A 27,368-nucleotide genomic window follows, 5' to 3' on the forward strand; every position below is an offset into this window, starting at 1 on the left:
GCATGGCATGCAATGTAGGGCTGCCAAAATGGGTATAAATAAACCTCTAGTAATACCAAACCTAAACCATATGTCTACATAGGCAACTTTATGACACTGAATGTAGTTCACAGTATTGTTCTGAATGAACACATGAACGATTTGCAACAAAATTATTATCATGGACATATTAAGAACATCAATGTATTAGTATAATGTATTGTAATTTTAGAAATAACACATATCTCATTTAACACTGTATTTATTTGAGTGGAGGACTGAAATGGCCGGATTATGCAAATAATCTTGATGTGTTCTCAAAAAAGGCTCAGGCAAGAAAGAGGGAAGTGAGAGAAACGACAAAAGCCTAAGATCCTGAATACATGAAAAGCACACAGGATGCAGAAGTGATTTACTGGCAGATTATTCACCACAGCCTTCCCAGTTTAGAGATAAAGTACAGAGAGCAGTTGGATGCTCAAGAAATGAAAGCTGCTTGGGAAATAAAGTATGAAGGAGAATACTGATTCTGTTCAATGTAATCATATTGTTATTTTATTGTTTCAGTCATCACATGACGGCGAATGTTTCGGCTGCATTACAAAGGACAAAATGTAGTAGGAATGTTTAATTGATCTACTGTAAAGGCATCTCTACTTGTTCACTACTTATACTTAATGACATCTCACAATGCATTTTAAAAGCTGATACTGTACTTGGCTATATATTAAGGTCTATAATACCTTCTGCATGTTTTAGTGAGAATAATGTCATAGAAATTAGTGCAAAGTACATTAAAGTTACTAAAACCTACAAGTAAATGTTTAAGTACTAAAAATCAGCAGAGAGTCAGTTTGCGCAAGCACTTAACAAGTCTTATTGTCTCAGTCATTCAAAGTACGTAGCATACTGTATCTACTTGATTGTGCATCACAGAACAGGATTGTTTCATGTACTATTTCTATAGTTGTTGCTATATATGAACTGCATTTCACATAACACACAAAAGAGTAAAATTATGTCATTAAAGCTAAATGTTGCAGATGAATGTGAAGGTGGTTGACATTCTCCAATTTTAGCCACTTTGGCAGATAAAATGTGAATACACCTCACAGTGGTTTGAAAGCCAGTTGTTCAGATCTGACGTCCCTCCACTTAGCAATGCACAGGAGCCTTGAGTGTCGGGATTTGGCTGGCCTTGTATCCAGTAGCTGCCCCACAAAAAAAAAAAAATGATTAAGCTGAGTGATTATACATATACATGTGTACAATACACTAATGGCTGTTTCACATCTGTTGCTAAAACAACCAGTAATGAGAAATAAAGCACTGATGACTCACCTCTGGGTTGGTGCAGTATTGTTAATCCACATCCATTGCTTCTTTTCTGAATAACGTAGACCAATCCAGTACAGCATTCTCCAATTCTCAGTTAGAAACTTCTACAGTAAGAAAGACAGAATTCATACATCAGTAATTTTATACACCTTTAACCTGTCTTTTATAGTGATGTTTCAGTTGGAGTGACTGAGCGATTGACTGCTTAACCTGCACGCGTTCATTGTTGATGACAACCAGGTCTCCACCCTGTTTCTGACACACCTCCCTGCTCTTCTGCCATTGTAGACGCTGCCTAGAAATGAAGTAGCAAGAGTTCTCAAACTTTATCCAGCCCTGCCTGCATTCAGAGCACTGGCACCCTGCAGAAAAACAGCAGGTTTTAATACACAGCTCATAAATAACAAAAATAAAATAATGACTTCACACTAAAGATAAAAGAGTACAATTTAGCATTATAATATAAAGTAGCTTAAAAAACTAAAAATGAGGAGCATCTATGGTGATGAATGTTAGTATATAATAAAGTTTTACCTTGTTTTGAGGTGTAACTGTGCATTTTCTTCATTTCTCTCATTTCAGCAATGACATCTTGACACATCTGGCTGGACTGGACTTCAGATACTGAGGTTTAGGCAACGTGAACAATTGCACAAAAAATATGATTTTAAATATTTTTACTTAATTACTACCATATTATTTATACTTACATACCTAATGCAGCTATTATATTATATTATATTATATTATAAGGGAACATAACAGTATGAATGTTGCATGTTAGACATAAAATAATTGTTTATATATAAATATGTATATAAAGCATCTGTCTATGTAATAAATGATACATTTGTACTTTTTTAGCAACTTTGATGTTATAAGGTTTTACCCTGGTTTTGGTCAGCAGGTGTTGAAGGGTACATGGTCTGACATAGTTGGCGGCTACAGGTCAATTCTTCAGCATCATCACTCTCTGGACAATTCTGGATGGACTGAACTTCATATACTAATGTTTGGGCATCAAGGGAACATAAAAACAATATTAATGTTGAACTTTAGAAATTCATTTTTAGAAAATTAATTAGTTATACGTACATATTAAAAGCTGCTAATGCCCATGTGGACCCAAAACCAGAAATATTGCAGAGAATACGAACAAAAGACTAATTGTGGTATACTAATCAAGACATTTGATGTCAATATAAAAGAACACAGTATAAGAAGTCAACCTCTTAATGTTCTTTTTTAACTTAAATTCGGAATAACTCTAAAGTAAAAACCAGTTGTTATAAAATATAATTTTACTTTGCATGGATTTCCTCTCACTTACCTTTCACTGATAGTATATTGACTATACTGGGTGTGTGATAGCCTAGTGGTTAAAGTATTGGGCAACCAATCGGAAGGTTGTGAGTTTGAACCCCACATCCACCAAGCGGCCATTGTTGGGCCCCTGAGCAAGGCCCTTTGCAACGCTCAATTGCATAAAAAAATTAGATAATGTAAGTCCCTTTGAATAAGTACAGAAGCGTATTGCATTCACTTGAGGAAAAAAATCTACTCTGTTTTTCTGAATTAACCAGTTAATTATCTCAGAATTATGAGATAATTTTTCATGAATAAAAAGTTTTTTGCTGTTTTTCTGAATTAACGACTTAATTATCTCAAAATTATGAGATAAATTTTTTTCACTCTGTTTTTATGAATTAATGAGTTAATTATCTCCGAATTATGAGATCATTCTTCATAAAAAAAAAAAAAAATTAATTGTTCTGTTTTTCTGAATTAATGAGATCCCTCAAAATCCTGCCAGGAGCTCTATTTTAGGTGGATTGCATGGAAGTAAACATGTCCCGCCTTTCAAGTTTAATCCGGTTTTCTGTTCAGACGAAAAGAACATTCTCCGGCGCCTCAGTTGCACTCCATGGGGATCCAGTATTTTCAACAATTGCCTGATTGTCTCTTGTGTCACCACATAGCCAGCCTGAATGCATTTCAGATGCTCATCTTATATCTGTGAAGCATACCCTATCGGTTCAACTGATCCTGGAGAAACACAGCAACGTCAAGCAGATCAGAATGTTCTTTTCGTCTGAACAGGCGCAAAGTCTTGAGGTGTCTGCGCAAAGTTGACGCACTAATAACAATACCATTTATATTACTTAAAGACAGCAGTATCTCCCAATGTCTCAAACCCACAGTAAAATAAAACCAGATTAAACTTGAAAGGCGGGACATGTTTACTTCCATGCAATCCACCTAAAATAGAGCTCCTGGCAGGATTTTGAGGGATCTCATTAATTCAGAAAAACAGAACAATTCATTTTTTTTATGAAAAATGATCTAATAATTCTGAGATAATTAACTCATTAATTCATAAAAACAGAGTGAAAAAATGTTTTTCAAAAAAAAATTCTCATAATTTTGAGATAATTAAGTCGTTAATTCAGCAAAACAGAGCAAAAAACTTTTTATTCATGAAAAATTCTCTCATAATTCTGAGATAATTAACTCGTTAATTCGGAAAAACAGAGTAGATTTTTTTCCCTCAAGTGAATGCAATACGCTTCCGTAAATAAGGGCGTCAAATGTAAATTATAAGAAATTTTCTCCATGGTATTCAATGTCGTGTTGCATTTGCGCGCCATCTAGTGGCAAGAACTAAAAAATAAACACCTAAAATAGCGCTGCAGAAAATAAATAAATATATATATATATATAAATACTGTATTGTAAAATAGTTTTAACTTTGACTATTTTGTAACAATCCAAATATTTTGTAAAAAAAAAAAAAACCCAAATGAAATCTAACTTTATTTATTTTTTTAAAAGGTTTTGGTGCATATTTTCCATTCCTTTTAATGAAACGATATGGTACAGAGTCGTTGCTTTTTGTTTTGTTTTTTGCATTATCCAAAATGATGGTCAAGCTTCCCTAACTAGATAAATACACTGACCTCGTACTTGTGCGTTAAAAAATAAAATATAAAATAAATGTGTACAACAAAATTTATACAACGATATCCTCCATTCCACCTTCTAAGTGACCACTTAAAGCAAGCACACGTTACATTTTCTCTATATGAGTGAAGGCTGGAGCTCTAGATGAGATGTTGATGTTTACAGCAGCATTAGTTTGTTGTCAATAACATGCTAACTGCTAATGTTTTACTTACACTCCACAGCCAGAGAAAGAACCACAGCCAGCAAGAACAAAGAGAAAACGATGAAAACAGCGGAAATCCTCTTGTACAGACGAACTCTCTTGTAAACATCTACACATAATAGATAGACAGAATAATCGCGTGTAAATAAAACATAAAACGACGTGTAGAAACTCCTCAAGCCAGAATGTGTTCGTGTATATTTAGTTTTCATCCTTCACCTGTGGTCAGTTTCTCCTTCGAATCCACAGGCACTTTCACATCCGCGTAAGGCCCGAAATTGCAAAATTTAATGTACATGGTGGGATTTGATGGAGCTCAGTCTGGTCAGTTTGCTTGTATCTGTAGAGTGAAGCTTGTTGTTCACTATCCCTTTAATATGTTATGCATGCGCAGCTCGTGAACGCGCCAATGGCAGGCTCTGTGTTTGTCTCCATGGTAACCACACGACCTGTGTTGGGCACTCTTTCTGGAGAGTCCACAAAGAACAAGATGGAGTTACACTTTTTGTTAGGATGGCGCACTACACAACACTCATAGCATACACTGTTGTCCGAGCGCCATTTTTCTGCCCTGACCTGATAAAGTAATTTTTACTCCTCTTTTAACCCTGTGCATTACTGTGTGTGTTTGTGCCACTGAATTGGTTTACACACTCTTTTTTAATTACCCACTAACAATTCTTTGCAGAGATAATGTTATTGTAACATTTTTTTCAGTTCCTTTTTGAGGCTTCCAGGAAAGTTTTCATTACAAAAATATACAGTAAACTCAACACCTTGTTCATGAGAGAGCTCAAAGGTGAATACTCAAACCAGCCCATGTGGCAACACCAACCATGCTACAGTTAGAGTCACTATGTTCTGCTTTTTTTTTTTTTGTTATGCATATTGAAGACCTGGTGTCTCTGATTATATAGCTCATTCAGACAATATTCGTAGTCTAGACTAAACATCCACATCTACCGGAAGTCAGCGCTGACCTTGTAGTTTAGTGATAGCGATATACCAGCCAGCCCATTTTCTAAACTGTAAAATGTTTACATACCAGTAGTGTTACATTTTCAGGTCTGATTGCTCAGATGAAGAATAATGTTCTATACCAGCAGTATAGTTCAGTGATATCTGCTCAGACAACTGCTTGTAAGGTCATACGTTTACAGAGGTAGCACTACTGAGGCTCTGAGCAAGGCCCTTAATTTTCTCAGTTACATAAAATAAGATAAATGAAACACTTTCTCTTGCACCTCAGGGGCTGCCATGTGTTAGTGCGCACAGACAGCACTGCGGTGGTTTCCTATATCAGTCATCAGGGAGGTCTGTATTCACACCCCCAGTTCAAGTTGGGGCAGCAGATTCTGCTCTGGATAGTGCTATTGATGTTCTGTTCCCAGTCCGCTCGTGCTCTCTCACAGCCTCTGGCACAGTCATTGAACGGTGTGTGGTAGTGTGGTTTTTGACATTCTGATAGCATCAGCCGTGACACAGCGTTGAGTTCCCTTGAAGGGGAAGCACACCGGGTTACGTATGTAACCCGGTACCCTGAGAATGGAACGAGGTGCTGCGTCACTGGCCACGCCCTGGGCGTCCACTCACGCTTCCTTCAGACAAATAGAAGCTGGAGTAATGTGATGTAATGTGATGCCCTTATATGAACTTCCCCCAAAAATCCAGATTCTGCACCACTTATTCCGCTCCCCATCATCAGTGTCCCCTTCAAGCCACTGTATCTTGTCAGGCCGCTGCCGAAGTCAGCCTGGGGTCACAAGCCACCCTGAAATGGTCTCACTTCGGAAATCAACCTACAACAACATGGTTTGATGGTTTGAACATGGTTTGAACAAGAATTGATGGTACTGTTTAGCAAAGTGCCAATACCAAAAGACATTATAATCAAATGAGCCATGGCTGATCTGTGACATCTGTTGCAGGTAAAGCCTCTGAGGACGTCCATTGGCTACCACAGCACTTCAAGCAAATATTGAAGAGGATGCTCCAATGGCTGCTACCTCCTGTATATTTTATTAAATGAACAGAACATGCAGAGTGATAAAAAAGTTTCTACTAATGTATACATAGTAAATATATATGAAGTAATAGTAATAATATACATTAAAGAATTAAGGCATAAATCATTCTGGGCTTATAACAATACCGACAGAGCTTCAGAAGCGTGATGGGTGTCACTATATTAGTCACTAGAATCAAGAGCCTGAATAAACAAACTGAATAAGACACACAACTCAAACTCAAATCTTTCCCTAAAACATGCAATGCTTTTGTCATATCACAACATGAATAAAATATATAATATTAATAACATATATTAATAAATATATAATATTAATAATATACATAATATTATTTAATATATATAAATAAACATTCATTTCAGCTTTACTAATGAAATCACTTTCCCTCAGTGTTTGGTGTCTGTTCCTGTTTTTTGTTCGTTTGTTTTTTTTTTTGTTTTGTTTTTTTTTTTTCCTGGAGCTCACTTATAGATATCCGAGACAGCTAGATGTTTGCAAGGATCTATCATTTTTTTAACTCTCCTTCACCCTACATATAACCACCTGCATGTGTATTAAACCTTATCACACAACATTTGTGTGTTTGTGCCACATTCATAGAAAATTTAAGCTTGTATTTTAATTAAATAAATATTTATTTCAGATCATGTTGCAGTGTTGTTTACTTTCAGAGTGTTTTAGTACGGTGGCCAAGAAGTGCAAAACACATTAACAAATCCGAAAACAAATTAACAAATCCGAAAACAAATTAACAAATCCCAAAACACATTAACAAATCCCAAAACACATTAACAAATCCGAAAACACATTAACAAATCCCAAAACAAATTAACAAATCCCAAAACACATTAACAAATCCCAAAACAAATTAACAAATCCCAAAACAAATTGACAAATCTCAAAACACATTAACAAATCCCAAAACAAATTAACAAATCTCAAAACACATTAACAAATCCCAAAACAAATTAACAAATCCCAAAACAAATTAACAAATCCCAAAACACATTAACAAATCCCAAAACAAATTAACAAATCCCAAAACACATTAACAAATCCGAAAACACATTAACAAATGCGAAAACACAAAGACAAGTCAGACAACCCAGAAATGGTAGTGTATCGTTTTTGAATGGAAACTTACCGATCATTGGACAAGACACCTGTCACTCAAGATATACAGGTATGGAATCTTATGTATAATGTGTAAAGTTCTCAATTTAAATATAAGAAAATAACAGAATTAATCCACAGTAATCCATTCATTCATTCCAACTTTTCCCTGCGGCAGACTGTTGAACTTCATGTATACCTTGAGTGACAGGTGTCTTGTCCAATCACAAACTATACCAACCGCTTCCGGGTTGTCTGAAATGTCGTTGTGTTTTCTGATTTGTTAATGTGTTTTCTGATTTGTTAATGTGTTTTCTGATTTGTTAATGTGTTTCATGCACCGATTCAGACAACCCGGAAGCAGTAGGTATAGTTTGTGAATGGAAACTTACCGATCATTGGACAAGACAACTGTCATTAAAGATATACAGGTGAATGAAAGGTGTCTCGTCCAATGATGGTAAGTTTCCATTCACAAACTATACCAACCACTTCCGGGTTGTCTGACTTGTTAATGTGTTTTCGGATTTGTTAATGTGTTTTTGGGTTTGTTAATTTGTTTTGGGATTTGTTAATTTGTTTTCAGATTTGTTCATTTGTTTTGGGATTTGTTCATTTGTTTTCAGATTTGTTCATTTGTTTTGGGATTTGTTAATTTATTTTCGGATTTGTTCATTTGTTTGGGGATTTGTTAGTGTTTTCGGATTTGTTCATTTGTTTTGGGATATGTTAATGTGTTTTCGAATTTGTTAATTTGTTTTGCACTTCCCGGCCACCGTATTTTAGACATAAAAAGCACACAGATGCAGAGCAGGGCTCTCAAGTGTCACGCATTGAGCATGACAGTCACTCACTTCTGTCTTTTGTCACGCTCTCCCACCACACATTTCTTAACCTAAATTTTTTACAGTGTGCAGGTGAGGACATGTTCGAGTTGCACTCGGTGGAACTGGAGCTGGAGGCTGTGGAGAAGCAGATTCGCAATCTACAGATGATGCAGGCCCAGCTGCGGGAGAGGAAAGCCGCACTGGACTCTTCCCTGTCGGTCGTTCACCTGTCCCAGGTAAATTCTTGAAACTAGTACTCCCTCCTCCTATACTCTGCATATTTCTCTGTCCAGGCCCAGCGAACCCAGGAAGCTTCCAGCCCAGGTGTCATTCACTCCGGCATCAGGGTGCAGCAGCAGCGGAGGATGCGAGCCTCGCCTCGGTCGAGGACCTCTCCCCCTCCACCACCACCGCTCATCAAGATCTCAACCTGGAACCGCTTTGCCCCCCTTCATGAGATGGAATGCAAAGAGGTGATCATCGGAGACTCCATCATCTGCCACGTCTGTGCTACTACTGCTAAAAGTAAGGTACGCACTTGCTATTTACATGGTGCTCATGTTCTTGGTGTCGCTGCACAGGTACCTGGGATCCTGAGCAAGAACACCGGAGCTGTTGTCCTTCATGCTGGAACGAACGACACCAGCCTGAGATCCCGAAGAGGGACCTCAAGACCCTGGTATAGACGGTTCACAGCACATCAACCACAGCAAGGACCATCGTGTCTGTACCGCTTCCCACATACCAGCGAGGAATCAAGAGGTTCAGTAGACTTTTTTACCTTAAATGAATGGTTACAGTCATGGTGTCATGATCAGAATCTACTCTTTATTGACAACTGGAATGTTTTCTGGGAGCATCCTAAGCTGTTCCATGCTGATGGCCGGACAACATCTCCAGGGTGCTCCAGGGCTTTTCTGCGTGAGAAATACGATGTGTGGTGGGAGAGCGTGACAAAAGACCGAAATACAAAAAGAGACAAAACATCTGCACCATAGTATAATAGTCATATTCACACCCTCAATAGAGCAACCTGTAACCTTGAGCAAAAGTGGTGGAAAAAGTAAATAAAGTTTTTAGAGCCGCATACAAGGACAGTATGTCAAGCTATAGAAAGGCTCTAAAAGCTGCTAGGGCTGAGTACTTGAGCAAACTCATAGAAAATAACCAAAACAATCCCAGGTTTCTTTTTAGCACAGTGACTAGATTAACAAAAAATCTGATATCTGAAAACACTATTCCATCACAGTTCAGTAGTGAGGACTTTGATATTCTTTACTGATAAAATTTAAAGTATTAGGAACAAAATATTTGATGTTGAACCCTTGACAGCATCTCATAACTCAGTCTCATCTAAAGCTCTACACTCACAATTACAGTGCTTTACAAGTAGGACAGGAAGCACTAGATAAACTTATTACTACAGCTAAATCAACTACATGTGTGTTAGATCCTGTTCCAATTAAATTACTGAAAGAAGTGTTACATACAGCTGGTGAGCATCTTCTTTATAGATAATATTAATATATAATATAATAATAATATTATTAACTCCTCGTTATCTTTAGGTCACATTTTTAAATCCTTCAGGTTGGCAGTTATTAGGCCCCGCATTAGGAAACCTAATTTGGATCCTAATGAACTATCAAATTACAGACCCATTTCAAACCTTTCATTCATGTCTAAAATATTAGAAAAGGTTGTGTCTGTTCAACTGTGGTCCTTCTTACAGGAGAGCAATATCTTTGAAGAGCTTCAGTCAGGCTTCAGGCCACATCATAGCACTGAATCTGCACTTGTTAAATTAACAAATGACTTGTTCGTAGCTTCGGACCAAGACTGCATGTCACTATTAGTTCTACTCTATAGCACTCTACTCACTATTAGTTCGACACTATAGATCACAACATCCTCCTAGATCGCTTACAAAATTACACAGGTATTTAGGGACAGGGTTTAAGTTGGTTTTGATCTGACCTGTCTGATGGATACCATTTTGTAGATCTAAATGGAGAATCATCCAGTTTATTGCCAGTTACTTATGGGGTCCCTCAAGGATCAGTTCTAGGACCTCTGCTTTTCTCAATATACATGCTTCCTTTACTAAACATCATTAGAAGGCATTTGATTAGTTTTCATTGTTATGCTGACGATACCCAGTTAAAGAGGATAGGGATAGATATATAGTATCTTAAGTTTTAAGTTAATCTTTAAGAGGAAGTGCCAACTACATGTGGTCTTTGAGGACAGCAACCTCATCATCAATACAACATTTGTTGGACTGCATATATAATCACACCCTCCAGTGTCACCCAAATGAGGATGGGTTCCCTTTGGAGTCTGGCTCCTCTCAAGGTTTCTTCCTTAACCATCTAAGGGAGTTTTTCTTTGCCACAGTCGCCTCAGTCACCTCAGGCTTATTCATTGGGGATGAATACAAACATCTTTACATGTAAGTACAATATTAATCTTGAACCTTTATGTTATTATTAATCTTTGTATTAACTTTTTGTTTTATGTTTATGTTCTGTAAAGCTGCTTTGAGACAATGTTCATTGTTAAACGTGCTATACAAATAAATTTGAATTTGAATTTGCATTTATTGTGTGGGCTGCATAAAAAAAGGTGCATTACATAGTAAGGACAAAATGTACTAGGAATGTTTAACTGAACCACTGTAAACATACGTAATGACATCTCACAACCATTAAAAGCTGTTACTAAGGTATATATTATGTTATATAATATATTCTAAATGTTTTAGTGAGAATAATATCTAAAATCATGAAAAATACATAGCATATCTACTTGATTGTGCATCACAGAACAGGATTGTTTTATGCGCTGATTCTGAATTTGTTGTTATTTATTAATTGCATTTGTAAAAGGTAAGTATAACAGTAAAATGAAGACATTGAAGGCAACTGTAGCAGATATATGTGATGGTTATGGTTGGCATTCTCCAATTTTAACACTTCTGGCAGATGTACTGTGATATCACTGTACAGGGGTTTGAAAGCCAGTTGTTCAGGTCTGATGTCCCTCCATTTAGCAGTGCACAGGAGCCTTGAACGTCTGGTTTTGGCTGGCCATTGGACCAGAAACTGATAATGAAAAAACAATGTTTTGTTACGCCAAAACATGCACTGACAAAATCCAGTGAGCAGCAGTCTCATCATGTTTTTGAGAAGAAATATCAGAAGAATTTGCTTCCCCTTTCTATGCTACTATACTTCATATAAAGAATTTATCATTTGCTTTTACAGCAATTGAAAACAAAGGAAAGTTTCATGTTCATGATTTATGAAATGTTTGTCAGTGAGATTATAGAGGTGTTTTATTTTGTTTGCTGTAATTACTTTTTGTATTTAAAACGTTTCTTGTTGCATTAAACCTTCAAGCTCAGAATTCATTGTGACAGAAAGTAGTTTAATGAAAAGGACAAATTTAGTAATACTCACTGCTGCTTAACTGTTGCTATGTATATTTTATGAATCCCATTACTCTCTACATCAATGTTATAGGGCAACTCTAGTACCACCAATGACCAGGTATTTTAAGTGGTGGATCATTCTCAGCACAGCAGCTGCACTGATTGCTGTGTTGTACTGGCTAATAGCCTTGCTGGGGCTCTTATTAAACACTTTGGCATCACTGCTGGGTTAAGAAACACACCACCCACCAAAGCTCTCCAACAAACAGCAAAACCGTGGTAAGAAACACAACACTGATTACTCACCTCTGGGTTGGTGCAGTATTGTTAATCCACATCCATTTCTGATCTTCTGAATAATGGAACCCAATCCAGTACAACATGCCCCTGTCCTCGGTTAGAAACCTCTACAGTAATAAAGACAGACACAAGTAAGATATACACCTATATTCTGTCTTTTATAGTGATGTCTGTTTCAGTTTGAGTGACTGAGCGATTGACTGCTTCACCTGCACACGTTCATTGTCAATAACAACCAGGTCTCCACCAAGTTTCTGACATGCCTCCCTGCTCTCCTGCCACTTTAGACGCTCATCAGAAAAGAAGTAACAAGAGTTCTCAAACATCTCCCAATCTTCCTCGCACTCAGAGCGCTGACACTCTGTAGAGAAACAGCAGTTTTTAATACACAGCTCATAAATGACAAAAATAAAGATAATGAATTCACACAAATGATAAAACGGGACAATAGAATATCATTATAAAATAATAAATATATATAAAGAGCATTTAGAATTCTAAATCAGTATTTTTGAGCAGATTTGATGTTATAGGCTTTTACCTCGGATGCCCTTTAGTGGAGGACACATGGTCTGACATAGTTCACAATTAGGTTCAGCACTCTCTGGACACTTCACATTTACTGAGGTTTGGACATCAAGGGAACACAGAAATAATATGAAAATTCTATTTTATACAGAAAACAATTTTTTATACATATATATTAACAGCAGTTTCTTCAGCATCTTTGTGTGCACAAAACAAGTATATTGTAGATAATACTAACACATAACTAATTATGTTATTGTAGAGATATTTACATTATTTATGATATATTTATGTATGGTTACACCACACCACAATTCATAAGTTCCTGATACATTCACAGTGAAATTATATTTGACAGGCCTGTGAAAATCAGCTGTTGGACTACAAATTACAGAAAAAATAAATGAATAAACTGAGCTCATTCTCTTCATGTTATTTAGTTTTTAGCTTAAAATGGAATGAACCTATAGTAAAAGGCTTTTGATCATGCGGGTTCCTTCTCAACTGTTGCATTTACATGCTATCTAGTCGCAAGAACTCAAAAATAAACATCAAAAATAGCACTGTAGAAAATGGTTTATTTTTACTTGACAATACATTATTTTGTAATAATACACGTAGCAACATCATTTTCTGACTTTGTTAATTTTCTTTGTTTATTTGTGAATAAAGTGACTACAGAAGGCTAGCAAATGTTATTTTTTTTATATCAGTGAAGGCTGGAGCTCTAGATGAGATGTTGATGTTTACAGCAGCACTAGTTTGTTGTCAATAACATGCTAACTGCTAATGTTTTACTTACACTCCACAGCCAGAGAAAGAACCACAACCACCAAGAACAAAGAGAAAACGATGAAAACAGCGGAAATCCTCTTGTACAGACGAACTCTCCTGTAAATATCTACACATAATAGATAACACAAAATGACGTGTAGAAACTCCTCAAGCCAGCATGTGTTCGTGTATATTTAGTTTTCATCCTTCACCTGTGGTCAGTTCATCCTTGGAATCCGCAGGCACTTTCACATCCACGTAAGGCCCGAAATTACAAAATTGAATGTACATGGTGGGATTTGATGGCGCTCAGTCTGGTCAGTTTGCATGTACTGTATCTGTGTATAGTGAAGCTTGTTGTTCACTATCCCTTTAATATGTTATTCATGCGCAGCTCGTGAACGTGCCAATAGCAGGCTCTGTGTTTGTCTCCATGGTAACCACACGACCTGTGTTGGGCACTGTTTTCTGGATAGTCCACAAATAACAAGATGGAGTTACACTTTTTGTTAGGATGGCGCACTACACAACACTCATAGTCAAGTAATATAAGTAATACTGACATACATGACCTTTTGAAAACATACGTGACATGTTTTCGGATTGCGTAGGAAACCCTTCCACAATCCCACTAAAAGATGTGTCCTAGTTTGCACGGGTTAGTATTGAAACCACAAGATCAACAATTAGAGTTGCTCTTACCTTGAACGCAGGTATCCTTCGAAGTCCCTCAGTGTTCTAACAAAGGTTCTGCTCCAAGATCTTCTACCTATTCTATTGATTGAATCTTTAGATGAAGGAGTCATACTTAGACCTTTTTGTCTTTTCAGGATCCTCACAATGGGAGGCATTGTTTTTATTAAAAGTAGTGTAATACAAATAGATGTGTGTAATATATGTAAGGTAAAAGAAAAGAAAATTACAAACAAAATCTCCTTCAAACAATCTAGTCAAACAATTCTAGCGTAAGTAGAAATTATGGTGGCCGAGAAGTGCAAAACACATTACAAATCCGAAAACAAATTAACAAATCCCAAAACAAATTAACAAATCCCAAAACACATTAACAAATCCGAAAACACATTAACAAATCCTGTGTTCATTATTACGGTGTTCATTACAAAACCGTCATGAAGAAGCATGTGTTCACTATAACACTAATGTGTTCACGTCTTAAATTTTCGCCCACAAATTAATTCTGTGATTTTGTCAGTCTAATTGCTAGAAACATATAAATCCTCCGGTGACCCGGGTATGTAATGCTTCATGATGGCACTGCTGGCACTGTTGAAGGAATACGCCAATGGCCGAATAAGGAGAGAACGAGTTTTCAGGGACCATGATGATGACTGGCCCATTATGATGACTGGCTAATAAGCCGATTTAGATTCCCTAGAGCTGTGCTCTTAGATCTCTGTGTTGAATTGGGTCCAGTATTAGAGAGGGCAACACGCCGGAACCATGCCATCCCAGTCCAAATACAAGTCCTCAACACTCTGGGGTTCTTGGCAACCGGCTGTTTCCAGCGGGAATTGGCAGACAGGTAAATTATTTATATAAAAAACTATCCTCAACTTTGTGTCTAAGACCTTTTTGTATATGAAATAATTCTATTGTAATCTATCATCTCACCCTATAGGTCTGGTATATCACAGCCGTCCCTGAGTGCCATAATATCTGTCGTTTTGAATGGTATACTTAATATGGGTAGTCGATACGTCAGGTTCCCCTACACTGTGCGAGAACAGGCCGAAATTAAAATGCAATTTGCAACAATGTCTGGCTTCCCAAATGTAATCTGCGCAATTGACTGCGCTCATGTTGCTATAAGGGCACCATCTGAAAATGAATTTGCTTATGTTAATAGAAAGCATGTGCATTCTATTAATGTGCAATCATATGTGACTCCAACATGACCCTCACAAACATTGTGGCACGCTGGCCTGGTTCAACACATGATTCCTTTATCTTGACACATAACAGTGCAGGGAACAGACTAAATGCAGGCGCAGTACGTGATTCCTGGCTTCTTGGTGAGTTTAACAATATTAAAAAGTAGAAACTGTAACAATTTTGTTTTTAATATAATTATAACAACGTTGCTTTTAATATAATAATAACCTGCAGGCGACAGTGGCTACCCCCTGAGATGCTGGCTCCTTAACCCATTTTTAAACCCGCAGAGCACAGAGGAAACTCATTATAACGAGGTCCACTCTCGTGCCCGCGCAGTGATTTGCATTGACTATTTATGGTTAAAAATGGGCATGTACAGGGCGGGATTTGAGGCTGGTTCACGTACGCACATCTGCGTGTGATCTGTGATTTATAAAGGGAACATTGCTTAGAGGAGTGCATACGCACGGTTTTATTTTACGGTTTCATTTTTGGCTTTTGGGCGTACGTAAACTTTTAGTAGGGATCCTATTCACAGTTTTATAAATGAGACCCCTGGACATCCAATTTAAGAAGTTCTTCCAGTTGACTACCCCTACTTGTGTCACTTTGGCTCTGTACATTTTCAGCAACCCACTGGTCTGATTTTCTATAGATGTCAGGAATGTTGACTTCAGGTCAAATACGACTGATTTGTGAAAATTCTGCCTAAGTCTGTTGATAATCATGAGATACTCCAAATAAACAAACAGCAAATAATGCAGAGCAACTGATTAATGAATTCAGTTCTAGTGGTACATTGCTGCAATCCCTGCATTGGCTTTCGGGAGCTGCATCCATCAGATTCAAAACACTGATGCTTGCCTACAAAGCCAAAAACGGACCAGCTCCCTCTTACCTCAAAGCCCTCATCACTTCTCACACTGCACCCCACACCCTCAGATCTACCAGCACTGCTCGACTGGTTCCACCATCTCTCAGAGTAAGAGGCAAGTATACAACAAGACTCTTTTCTGTTCTGGCACCAAGGTGGTGGATTGAACTTCCTCTAGGGGTCCGGACAGCTGAGTCACTGGCTATTTTTAAACAACGGTTAAAGACCTACTTATTCATGAAACACTTTAAGTAACACATCCTTCCCTGTTTGTTGCACATATGTTTATAAAAAGCAAAAAAAAAAAAAAAAAAAAACGTTGAACAATGTTTTAGACTCATGATATCTTAAGTATGTAACCTAGTGAACCAGAGTTAATGTATCCAATGATAGAGACTTAAGCACTTCTGTACGTCGCTCTGGATAAGGGCGTCTGCCAAATGCTGAAAATGTAAATGTACATTAAAACTGAATATGATTTACCTGTTCCTCAAATTTGTATCTGCTTTAGGGTGTGATTTCCACAGACAGGGTACTGTATTCGTATTCGTACCAGCTTTCCAGTGATGGTGCTTATAAAAGTAAGGTACGCACTTGCTATTTACCTGCCGCTCATGTTCTTGGTGTCACTGCACAGGTACCTGGGATCCTGAGCAAGAACACCGGAGCTGTTGTCCTTCATGCTGGCACGAACGACACCAGCCTGAGATCCCAAAGAGGGACCTCAAGACCCTGGTGTAGACGGTTCGCAGCACATCGCCTACAGCAAGGATCATCGTGTCTGTACCTACGTACCAGCGAGGAATCAAGAGGTTCAGTAGACTTTTTTACCTTAAATGAATGGTTACAATCATGGTGTCATGATCAGAATCTACTCTTTATTGACAACTGGAATGTTTTCTGGGAGCGTCCTAGGCTGTTCCATGCTGATGGCCTGCACCCCAGCAGAGTTGGAGCGGAAACCCTCTCGGACAACATCTCCAGGGTGCTGCACACCGTCTGACTGGTAAATCACAATTTAAATCTTAATTTTGATAGCTATCCTTCACCTCATCATCAAATGGATACAAATGCACAGCTCATCCTAGAGAAACTGTGTCTGTTCCCTGAGTAGTGAGATAAAAAAGTAAATGCATTAAAAGTTCTCTAAATAATCCTATTGTAATTAGACCAGATAAATGCCAAAGAAACAAACACAAACAGTTCCTAAACTTTGGGCTTCTGAACATTAGATCACTTGCACCCGAAGCACTTATTGTAAATGAAATAATCTCAAAAAATAGCCTTACTGCAAGTGTTAATTGTTGGAGATTATAACATTCACTATTACAATACAAACGATGCTTTAGGACTCACATTTATGGACCTACTAAACTTTACAGGTTGACTCTCTTGAGGGTGTGAATATAACTATTATACTATGGTGCAGATGTTTTGTCTCTAATCTTCTTGAATCAAATGGGGCAACAGTGTGTAATGTTCTATTGAAGATAGTGTCTATGCTAATAGTCATTACATCTAGATCATTTGCATTTAAGGGTATAGTAAGAACTTGAGACAGATCAGGCAGGTTATTTGTGAATCTGTCTTTAGTGAATCTGTCGGAGAAATAGTTCTACTGAGTCTACAGGTAGTGTGTACAATATGAGGTAATGGTCTGTGATGTCATCACGTTGAGGTATGATATCTATATTAGTGACATCCATTCCATGTGATGTAAGAGGATGAGTTGGTCTAGTGATGTTTTGTTTAAGCCCGAATGAGTTTAGTGTATATATATATAGGTTTCAGGTCACATCATAGCACAGAACCTGCACTTGTTAAATTAACAAATGACTTGTTCTTAGCTTCGGACCAAGACTGCATCTCACTATTAGTTCTACTTGATCTATACTATAGATCACACTATAGATCACAACATTCTCCTAGATCGCTTACAAAATTACACAGGTATTCAGGGACAGGGTTTAAGTTGGTTTTGATCCGACCTGTCTGATGGATACCATTTTGTAAATATAAATGGAGAATCCTCCAGTTTATTGCCAGTTACTTATGGGGTCCTTCAAGTTTCAGTTCTAGGACCTCTGCTTTTCTCAATATACATGCTTCCTAAAGGGCATGCATTTTTATCCTTATTTCCTCTTATTATTAAATATTTATTTCTTTTTCTCTCTCTTCTGTTTCCATACTTCTGTAAAGCTGTTTTAAGTCAATGGGAAACTGTTAAAAGCACTATACAAATAAATTGAATTGAACTGAATTATATATCTTATCAAAACCAGATGAAATATCTAAATTGTCTAAATTGAGTGCGTTAAAGAGATAAAAGATTGGATGACCAGTTAAAAAACCAGTACACAGAAGCTCTCTCGGTCCAAAAACCAGTACACAGAAGCCCTCACAATTCAACTTCTTTTCAGAGGCCTGTACTGTTACTACTAGCTCAACAGTGAAAGACCTGGGTGTTATATTTGACAGCAACTTGTCTTTTGAAAATCATATCGCCCATATTACAAAAACAGCCTTCTTCCACCTTAGAAATATTGCCAAGCCAAGAAACATCCTAACTGAATCTGATGCTGAAAAGCGAGTTCATGCATTCATGACCTTTAAACTGGATTATTGTATTGGTGGTTGTCCTGCATCTTTAATAAATAGGCTACATTTAGTCCAAAATGCAGCTGCCAGAGTTCTTACCAGGTCGAGAAAATATGATCATATAACCCCAATTGTATCATCTTTACACTGGCTACCTGTTATGTTGACAATTGATTACAAAACTGCTGCTACTTACGCACAAGTCTCTAAATGGTTTAGCTACCATGTCTTCTAACACACTACATTCCTTCATGCTCACTGAGATCACAAACTCAGGATTTCTGGTAGTTTCCAGAATATCAAAATTTACTAAAGGTGGTAGGGCGTTTTCGTATTTAGCTCCCAAACTTTGGAATAGTCTTCCTGATAGTGTGGCTCAGACACACTTTCCTAGTTTAAATGTAGATTAAAAACCTATCTAGTCAGGTGTACACATAATACTTCCATAATACTTGTGCTCTAATACATGCACATTATCATCTAATGCTTGCTAATATTATGAACAGCAGCTATGCTAATTCCTCTCCACAGCATCTCCTTTTCTAACTATCCCAATTGTCTTCTGTGTCATGAAGATTTTGGACCTTCACTGAGATGAGGTCAACCATGTGAGGATTCTGAGACATCTAGAGACTTACCAGCTCCAGTTGGATTTTGTTTCACGAAATATTTGTGCATTCTAAGAGGCAGTGCCAACTACATGTAGTCTTTGAGGACAGCAACCTCCTCATCAATACAACATTTGTTGGACTGCATATATAATCACACCCTCCAGTGTCACCCAAATGAGGATGGGTTCCCTTTGGAGTCTGGCTCCTCTCAAGGTTTCTTCCTTTACCATCTAAGGGAGTTTTTCCTTGCCACAGTTGCCTCAGTCACCTCAGGCTTATTCATTGGGGATACAAACACCTTTAAATACAAACACCTTTAAATGTAAGTACAATATTAATCTTGAACTTTTGTGTTATTATTAATCTTTATATTAACTTTTTGTTTTATGTTTATGTTCTGTAAAGCTGCTTTGAGACAATGTTCATTGTTAAAAGTGCTATACAAATAAATTTGAATTTGAATTTGCATTTATTGTGTGGGCTGCATAAAAAAAGGTGCATTACATAGTAAGGACAAAATGTACTAGGAATGTTTACGTAATGACATCTCACAACCATTAAAAGCTGTTACTAAGGTATATATTATGTTATATAATATATTCTAAATGTTTTAGTGAGAATAATATCTAAAATCATGAAAAATACATAGCATATCTACTTGATGGGCATCACAGAACAGGATTGTTTTATGTGCTGATTCTGTATTTGTTATTATTCATGAACTGCATTTGTAAAAGGTAAGTATAACAGTAAAATGAAGATATTGAAGGCAACTGTAGCAGATATATGTGATGGTTATGGTTGGCATTCTCCAATTTTAACACTTCTGGCAGATGTACTGTGATATCACTGTACAGGGGTTTGAAAGCCAGTTGTTCAGGTCTGATGTCCCTCCATTTAGCAGTGCACAGGAGCCTTGAATGTCTGGTTTTGGCTGGCCATTGGACCAGAAACTGATAATGAAAAAACAATGTTTTGTTACGCCAAAACATGCACTGACAAAATCCAGTGAGCAGCAGTCTCATCATGTTTTTGAGAAGAAATATCAGAAGAATTTGCTTCCCCTTTCTATGCTACTATACTTCATATAAAGAATTTATCATTTGCTTTTACAGCAATTGAAAACAAAGGAAAGTTTCATGTTCATGATTTATGAAATGTTTGTCAGTGAGATTATAGAGGTGTTTTATTTTGTTTGCTGTAATTACTTTTTGTATTTAAAACGTATTTTCTTGCTGAGCTGTTGCATTAAACTTTCAAGCTCAGAATTCATTGTGACAGAAGTAATTTAGTGAAAAGGACAAATTTAGTAATGCTCACTGCCACTTAACTGTTGCTATGTATATTTTATGAATCCCATTACTCTCTACATCAATGTTATAGGGCCACTATAGTACCACCAATGACCAGGTATTTTAAGTGGTGGATCATTCTCAGCACAGCAGCTGCACTGATTGCTGTGTTGTACTGGCTAATAGCCTTGCTGGGGCTCTTATTAAACACTTTGGCATCACTGCTGGGTTAAGAAACACACCACCCACCAAAGCTCTCCAACAAACAGCAAAACTGTGGTAAGAAACACAACACTGATGACTCACCTCTGGGTTGGTGCAGTATTGTTAATCCACATCCATTTCTGATCTTCTGAATAATGGAACCCAATCCAGTACAACAGGCCCCTGTCCTCGGTTAGAAACCTCTACAGTAATAAAGACAGACACAAGTAAGATATACACCTATATTCTGTCTTTAATAGTGATGTCTGTTTCAGTTTGAGTGACTGAGCGATTGACTGCTTCACCTGCACACGTTCATTGTCAATAACAACCAGGTCTCCACCAAGTTTCTGACATGCCTCCCTGCTCTCCTGCCACTTTAGACGCACATCAGAAAAGAAGTAACAAGAGTTCTCAAACATCTCCCAATCTTCCTCACACTCAGAGCACTTGCACTCTGCAGAGAAACAGCAGGTTTTAATACAAAGCTCATAAATGACAAAAATAAAGATAATTAATTCACACAAATGATAAAACGGACAATAGAAAAAATAAAGAAATAAATATATATGAAGAGCATTTAGAATTCTAAATCAGTATTTTTTTGCAGATTTGATGTTATAGGCTTTTACCTTGGATGCCCTTTAGTGGAGGACACGTGGTCTGACATAGTTCACAATTTGGTTCAGCACTCTCTGGACACTTCACATTTACTGAGGTTTGGACATCAAGGGAACACAGAAATAATATGAAAATTGTATTTTATACAGAAAATATACATATTAAAAGCAGCTTCTTCAGCATCTTTGTGTGCACAAAGCAAGTATATTGCAGATAATACTAACACATAACTAATTATGTTATTGTAGAGATATTCGATGTCAATATAGAAGAAGAGACTTGATATGGCTTGTTACACCGCACCACAGTTCATAAGTTCCTGATACATTCACAGTGAAATTATATTTGACAGGCCTGTGAAAATCAGCTCTTGGACTACAAATAAAATAAATGAATAAACTGAGCTCATTCTCTTCATGTTATTTATTTTTAGCTTAAAATAGAATGACCCTATAGTAAAAGGCTTTTGAGCATGCGGGTTCCTTCTCAACTGTTGCATTTACATGCTATCTAGTCGCAAGAACTCAAAAATAAACTGTAATGAGTCTGTCTGTGTTTCTGTCCTGTTTCTGTCTGCTGTCTTTACTGTGGTTAATTGTTTGCTCCGCCCACTCTTTGGTTTCCATGGACATTAATTGTACTCCTTCTCTCCTTCAGGTGTCTTGTCTTTGTCTCTAATTGGTTCTGCTCTGTGATTGGTTCTTGTCTGTTATTTATACTCTGTGTCTTCACTTCCCTTTTGTTGGTCGTTATTGCATTGTGCTTGTATGTATGTTGTGGATGTTCCGGTCGCCTGTCTGCTCTGTATTCTGCTCTGTTTTGCCTGCCTGTTTGTTTGCTTGTTTGTATTACCTGTTTCTTGTTTTGGTTTAAGTAAAATCTAAAACTGCATTTGGATCCTCACTCGCCTTTGTCCAACCTCGTGTCATAAACATCAAAAATAGCACTGTAGAAAATGGTTTATTTTTAGTTGACAATACATTATTTTGTAATAATACACGTAGCACCAACATTTTCTGACTTTTCTTTGTTTATTTGTGAATAAAGTGACTACAGAAAGCTAGCAAATGTTATATTTTTTATATGAGTGAAGGCTGGAGCTCTAGATGGGATGTTGATATTTACAGCAGCACTAGTTTGTAGTGAATGAGTCAGTAACATGCTAACCACTAATGTTTTACTTACACCTCATAGCCAGTGCAAGAACCACAGCCAGCAAGAACAAAGAGAGAACCATGAAAATAGCGGAAATCCTCTTGTACAGACGAACTCTCCTGTAAATGTCTAGACATAGGAGAATAATCATGTGTAAAGCATATGACATGTAGAAACTCCTCAAGCCAGCATGTGTTCATGTATATTTAGTTTTCATCCTTCACCTGTGGCCAGTTCCTCCTTCGAATCTGCAGACACTTTCACATCCACGTAAGGCCCGAAATTACAAAATTTTATATACATGGTGGGATTTGATGTAGCTCAGTAGGGTTTAAGGTACAACCTTCACGTAATGTTTGAAAGTTGCTGCATCTGTAGTGAAACTTGATGTTCACTATCGCTGGAATATGTTATGTCCGGGCAGCTTGTGAATGCCCCATTGAGTATACACTGTAGAACGAGAATGTACAGTTTTGGACTGAGCCTGAGCCTTAACATTATTGCCAGAGGATGAACTGATGAAATTTATCATTCCTACTTATATTTTAACATTTTTTATCATCATATTTTATCATCAATAATTATTGGCACCTAGAATGTTATTTTAACTTTGTTCTGAGGGCAGATCTTTTTAAGTTCCTTTTTGAGGTTTTCATTACAAAAATATAAACTCAACACCTTGTTCATGAGAGAGCTCAAAGGCAAATGTTGAGACTATGGTAACCAGGTGTCATTTCTACAGTCTTTATCTGCACAGTTTCAGTAAGACTGTGCCCACTGTAGCTTCAGATTTCTGTTCTTAGCTGACAGGAGTGAAACCCCATGTGGGCTTCTGCTGTTGTATCCCATCAGCCTCAAGTTCTGCATGTTGTGTATTCTGAGATGCTTTTTCTGCTCACCACAGTTGTAAAGATTAGTCTAACCAATCTCCTTTGACTTATCAGCAAGGTGTTTTTGCACATAAACCTGCTGCTAACTTGATCTTTGGGGTGTTGTTGTTGTTGTTGTTTTACATTATTCTCTAAAAACCCAATAGACTATATTGCATGAAAATCATCTGTAGATTAGCCGTTTCTGAAATACTCAAACCAGCCCATGTGGCACTACCAACCAGAGGTGGGAGTAAGTCACACATGTGCAAGTCACAAGTAAGTCTCAAGTCTTAACCTTCAAGTCTCAAGCAAGTCCAAGTCATTTTTTGTGAGTGTCAAGTCAAGTCAAGTCACTGCTTTATGTCAAGCAAGTCAAGTCAAGTCGTAGCTTGAGTCAAGCAAGTCACTGGCAAGTCATACAGATGCTTGATGATTTAACTAAATGTATATATTAAACAAAGTTAAATCTACAGTATTTATGGACTATGACAGTTTTATTTGCAACAAAAATGATTATATGCATTTATTTTTGAAAGGTGTCCACATACAGGTGAGTTGTAAATACAATAAAAATCTAAAAATGAATACAAATCAAAACTACAAAAAATAAGATGTAAATGTAACTGAAATAAGGCCAACATAAAAGCATGCAAAGTTTCAAGATGCCTCAAATATGGCAGAAGACCATGGAAAAGTTTATATAAAAAAGTACAATGGTTACTTTGCAACCAAACGGCATTTTTTTGTACAGGCATTCCCTTTTAATGGGACATGAAACACATCCTTAAATTAGATCCTTCCTTTTTAACAACAGAATAACAACAATCAATCACGTCAATCAAAAAATGTAAATTATTGAATCACACAAACCTTGAAGTTAACTATTGGAGAGAGAGAGAGAGAGAGAGAGAGAGAGAGAGAGAGAGAGAGAGAGAGAGAGAGAATGATTGGATAGTTCACCTAAAAATGAAAATTCTATCATTTTCTCACCCTCATGATGTTACAAACTTTTATAAATTTCTTTGTTTTGATGAACACACATGTAGATATTTTGAGGACTGTTTGTAACCAAACCATTCACGAGCCCCATTCACTTCCATAGTGGGGAAAAAGAATACTATAGAAGTGAATGGGGCTCATGAATGGTTTGGTTACAAACATTAATTAAAATATCTTCTGTTCATCTAAACAAATAAATTCATACAGGTTTGTAACATCATGAGGGTGAGAAAATTATGAAAGAATTTTTTTTATTTTTGGGTGAACTATCCCTTTAAATTGAATGTGTCTGCGTGCTTGTGCATGCGAGACAAGAATATGGCTCTGCTTGCAACTCTGAAGTTTTTTATTTTTATATTTATATTTATGTTTTATATATATGTGCACTGAAGACCAATTATAAGTGCTATTGCAAAACAGCTGACATTTCCACTACATTGCACTTACTAAAAATTAATTTGATAGAACTTTGTCATTCAATTGTGAGCGATGTGGTCGCATACTGCTGTTCTTCTCTTCTCATCTTGCACAAAATCCCGGTACCCGAAATTAATTATTTTTGGTGTAGCGCCTTCCATGTTTCGTCACGACTGTTAAGGTTTATTAGTTAGTGCGCGCGCTCCCTCTGCTTGCCTGCTGCGTCACGTGGTTAGATTACGCTCTTGCGTGCGTTTAAAAACAGATTTAAAAACAAAATAGACAACAAAAATAAAACAAAAACAAAAAACAAGTTATTTCGAGTCATTTAACTCAAGTCCGAGTCAAGTCTCAAGTCATGAATGTCAAGTCAAAGTCAAGTCGAGTCTTTTTTTAATATTTGTCAAGCAAGTCTCAAGTCTCAACTGTGCGACTTAAGTCCGACTGGAGTCAAGTCATTTGACTCGAGTCCCCCATCTCTGCTACCAACTATGCTACAGTTAGAGTCACTATGTTATACTTATTTTATTATGAATATTAAAGACCTGGTATCTCTGATTATATAGCCTTTTCTGACAATATCTTTAGTCTAGCATAAACATCCACATCTACTGGAAGACAGCACTAACCTTGTAGTTTAGTGATAGCGATATACCAGCCAGCCCATTTTCTAAATTATAATATTGTTTATATTGCTACATTTTCAGGTCTGATTGTTGATATGTAGGAGAATGTTCTTCTGAAGATTATATTAGGCACTAGTATTCTAAATTTTTAATCAAGAGCCTGAATAAACAAACTGAATAAAATTCACACATAACACATTCTCGAACTTAAATCTTTCCCTAAAACACAATATTACACCATGAATACATAAAGAATCATTTTAGCTTTACTGTTGGCCTACAAAGTCAATTTCCCTCAGCGTTGCTTTTTTATTTTAGAAGTTCACATTTATATCTGAGACAGCTGGACATTTTCAACAATGAATAATTTTTAAACTCTTCTTCACCCTACAGTACATATGACTAGCTTCATACATGCATTATACCTTATCACAACTTTTGTGTGTTTGTGTCACATACTGTATTGTAGTTTTATTAAATAAATGTTTATTTCAGATCATCTGTAGAATAGAGAATGCTGTTAATGAGAACTTATTGTTTGTTTGTTTTCTTTCTTACCTTTTGTTCCTTTCATTATGTCTTTTTTAGCATCCTTATCATCTTGAACTTCTGCTGGAGCAAAATTTTTCATCTCAGTCACTTCTTCAGCGTCCATAGTCTCCCACTTACTATGCTTTCGTTTTCTTAACAAATACTCAGTGTCTGATGCCAGACATGAAAAAAAAGGGAATGGTGTAACTGCTCTTCTACTCTTCTCCTCACAAGCAAACACAAATACATGTACTGTATGTAAACAATGTTAAGATAATATTAAATGTATAACAGTCAAGAAGAATAATTACTAACAAAAAAAAGAACCTGGAGACTCAACATTTAGGGAAATTCTCAAAGCCCTAATATACTGTATACTCACCCCCTACCTAGATTGCGTCACACTTCCTCATCACAATTTTATTCCATTTCCTCTTCCTTTCAGTGCTGCATTTACTAGGAATAAGTTATTGTAAATCCTTGTGGTAAAATGGATCCTTTGGAATGTCAATTTTCCTAATCAACAATTAGAAACAACCTCCACTATCAAATACAAACAATTCTCACTATGAACACTGATATATCTTCAAAATGGCAAAAATGCAAAAGCATCTGAAGGTGATTTACTCCACATGCTTTGGAACTGCTCTGTATTAAATGACTTCTGTGAATATATAATTTATCTGTCTTCAAACGTTATAGGTACTTGCATAAATAATAAGCTTAGAATTTGGGTATTTATTTGTACTGTTAGATTACACTCACCATAAAATGTATTTTGCACTACTGGATGGAACTGTATATTAATGAACTGAAAATCTACACATCCTGTATCAACTAGGTGTTGGATCAACAATATTCTTGCATGCTGCACACCTGAGAAAATCCTTTTCAATGTTAAGAAAACACCAAATACTCTTGTAAGAGTTTGGAAAATTTATTGGGAATATTTACCTACCATCACTGTAAAATGCTATTACATGTATCTTATACAGCTAAGCAGTGAGGGCCGAGCTCATCAGTAGCAGTTTGTCGGACCTGGGATTTGAATGCACAAACCATCGATTAGAAATTAAATTAATTATAAATAAACTGAAATGTAATGTCCTTTTTATGGTCCTTAGCTAATGTACTAATTATCAGTATAGCAATTTATGCAAATATAAATATACCCATTCTATGGG

General features: G+C 36.8%; 2 protein-coding genes across 4 annotated transcripts; both read right to left on the reverse strand.

The window, feature by feature from the left end:
- Positions 1–506: 506 nt before the first annotated feature.
- Positions 507–15,769, reverse strand: LOC132846094 (C-type lectin domain family 4 member M-like). 2 transcript variants are annotated; one of them, XM_060870613.1, is made up of 7 exons: positions 4,703–4,864; positions 4,494–4,592; positions 2,207–2,323; positions 1,852–1,941; positions 1,528–1,679; positions 1,321–1,421; positions 507–1,190 (listed from the first exon to the last, which is right to left on the reverse strand). In XM_060870613.1, the coding sequence occupies exons 1-7, from the start codon at positions 4,779–4,781 to the stop codon at positions 1,055–1,057; spliced, it is 774 nt and encodes a 257-aa protein (XP_060726596.1). In that variant the 5' UTR covers positions 4,782–4,864; the 3' UTR covers positions 507–1,054. The 2 variants fall into 2 exon arrangements, with proteins under 2 accessions (XP_060726596.1, XP_060726597.1); XM_060870614.1 differs by lacking the exons at positions 1,528–1,679; positions 1,852–1,941; positions 2,207–2,323; positions 4,494–4,592; positions 4,703–4,864 and adding exons at positions 12,396–12,547; positions 12,728–12,808; positions 13,517–13,615; positions 13,701–15,769.
- A 4,148-nt stretch (positions 15,770–19,917) lies between these two features.
- Positions 19,918–26,570, reverse strand: LOC132846095 (CD209 antigen-like protein C). 2 transcript variants are annotated; one of them, XM_060870615.1, is made up of 6 exons: positions 26,212–26,569; positions 22,770–22,868; positions 21,596–21,676; positions 21,269–21,420; positions 21,066–21,166; positions 19,918–20,420 (listed from the first exon to the last, which is right to left on the reverse strand). In XM_060870615.1, exons 1-6 carry the CDS (start codon positions 26,306–26,308, stop codon positions 20,285–20,287), a joined length of 666 nt encoding a protein of 221 aa, XP_060726598.1. In that variant the 5' UTR covers positions 26,309–26,569; the 3' UTR covers positions 19,918–20,284. The 2 variants fall into 2 exon arrangements, with proteins under 2 accessions (XP_060726598.1, XP_060726599.1); XM_060870616.1 differs by lacking the exon at positions 22,770–22,868 and having other exon boundaries at positions 26,212–26,570.
- Positions 26,571–27,368: the final 798 nt, after the last annotated feature.

The sequence above is a fragment of the Tachysurus vachellii genome, chromosome 5 (assembly GCF_030014155.1).
Source record: "Tachysurus vachellii isolate PV-2020 chromosome 5, HZAU_Pvac_v1, whole genome shotgun sequence".
Lineage (NCBI taxonomy): Eukaryota > Metazoa > Chordata > Actinopteri > Siluriformes > Bagridae > Tachysurus > Tachysurus vachellii.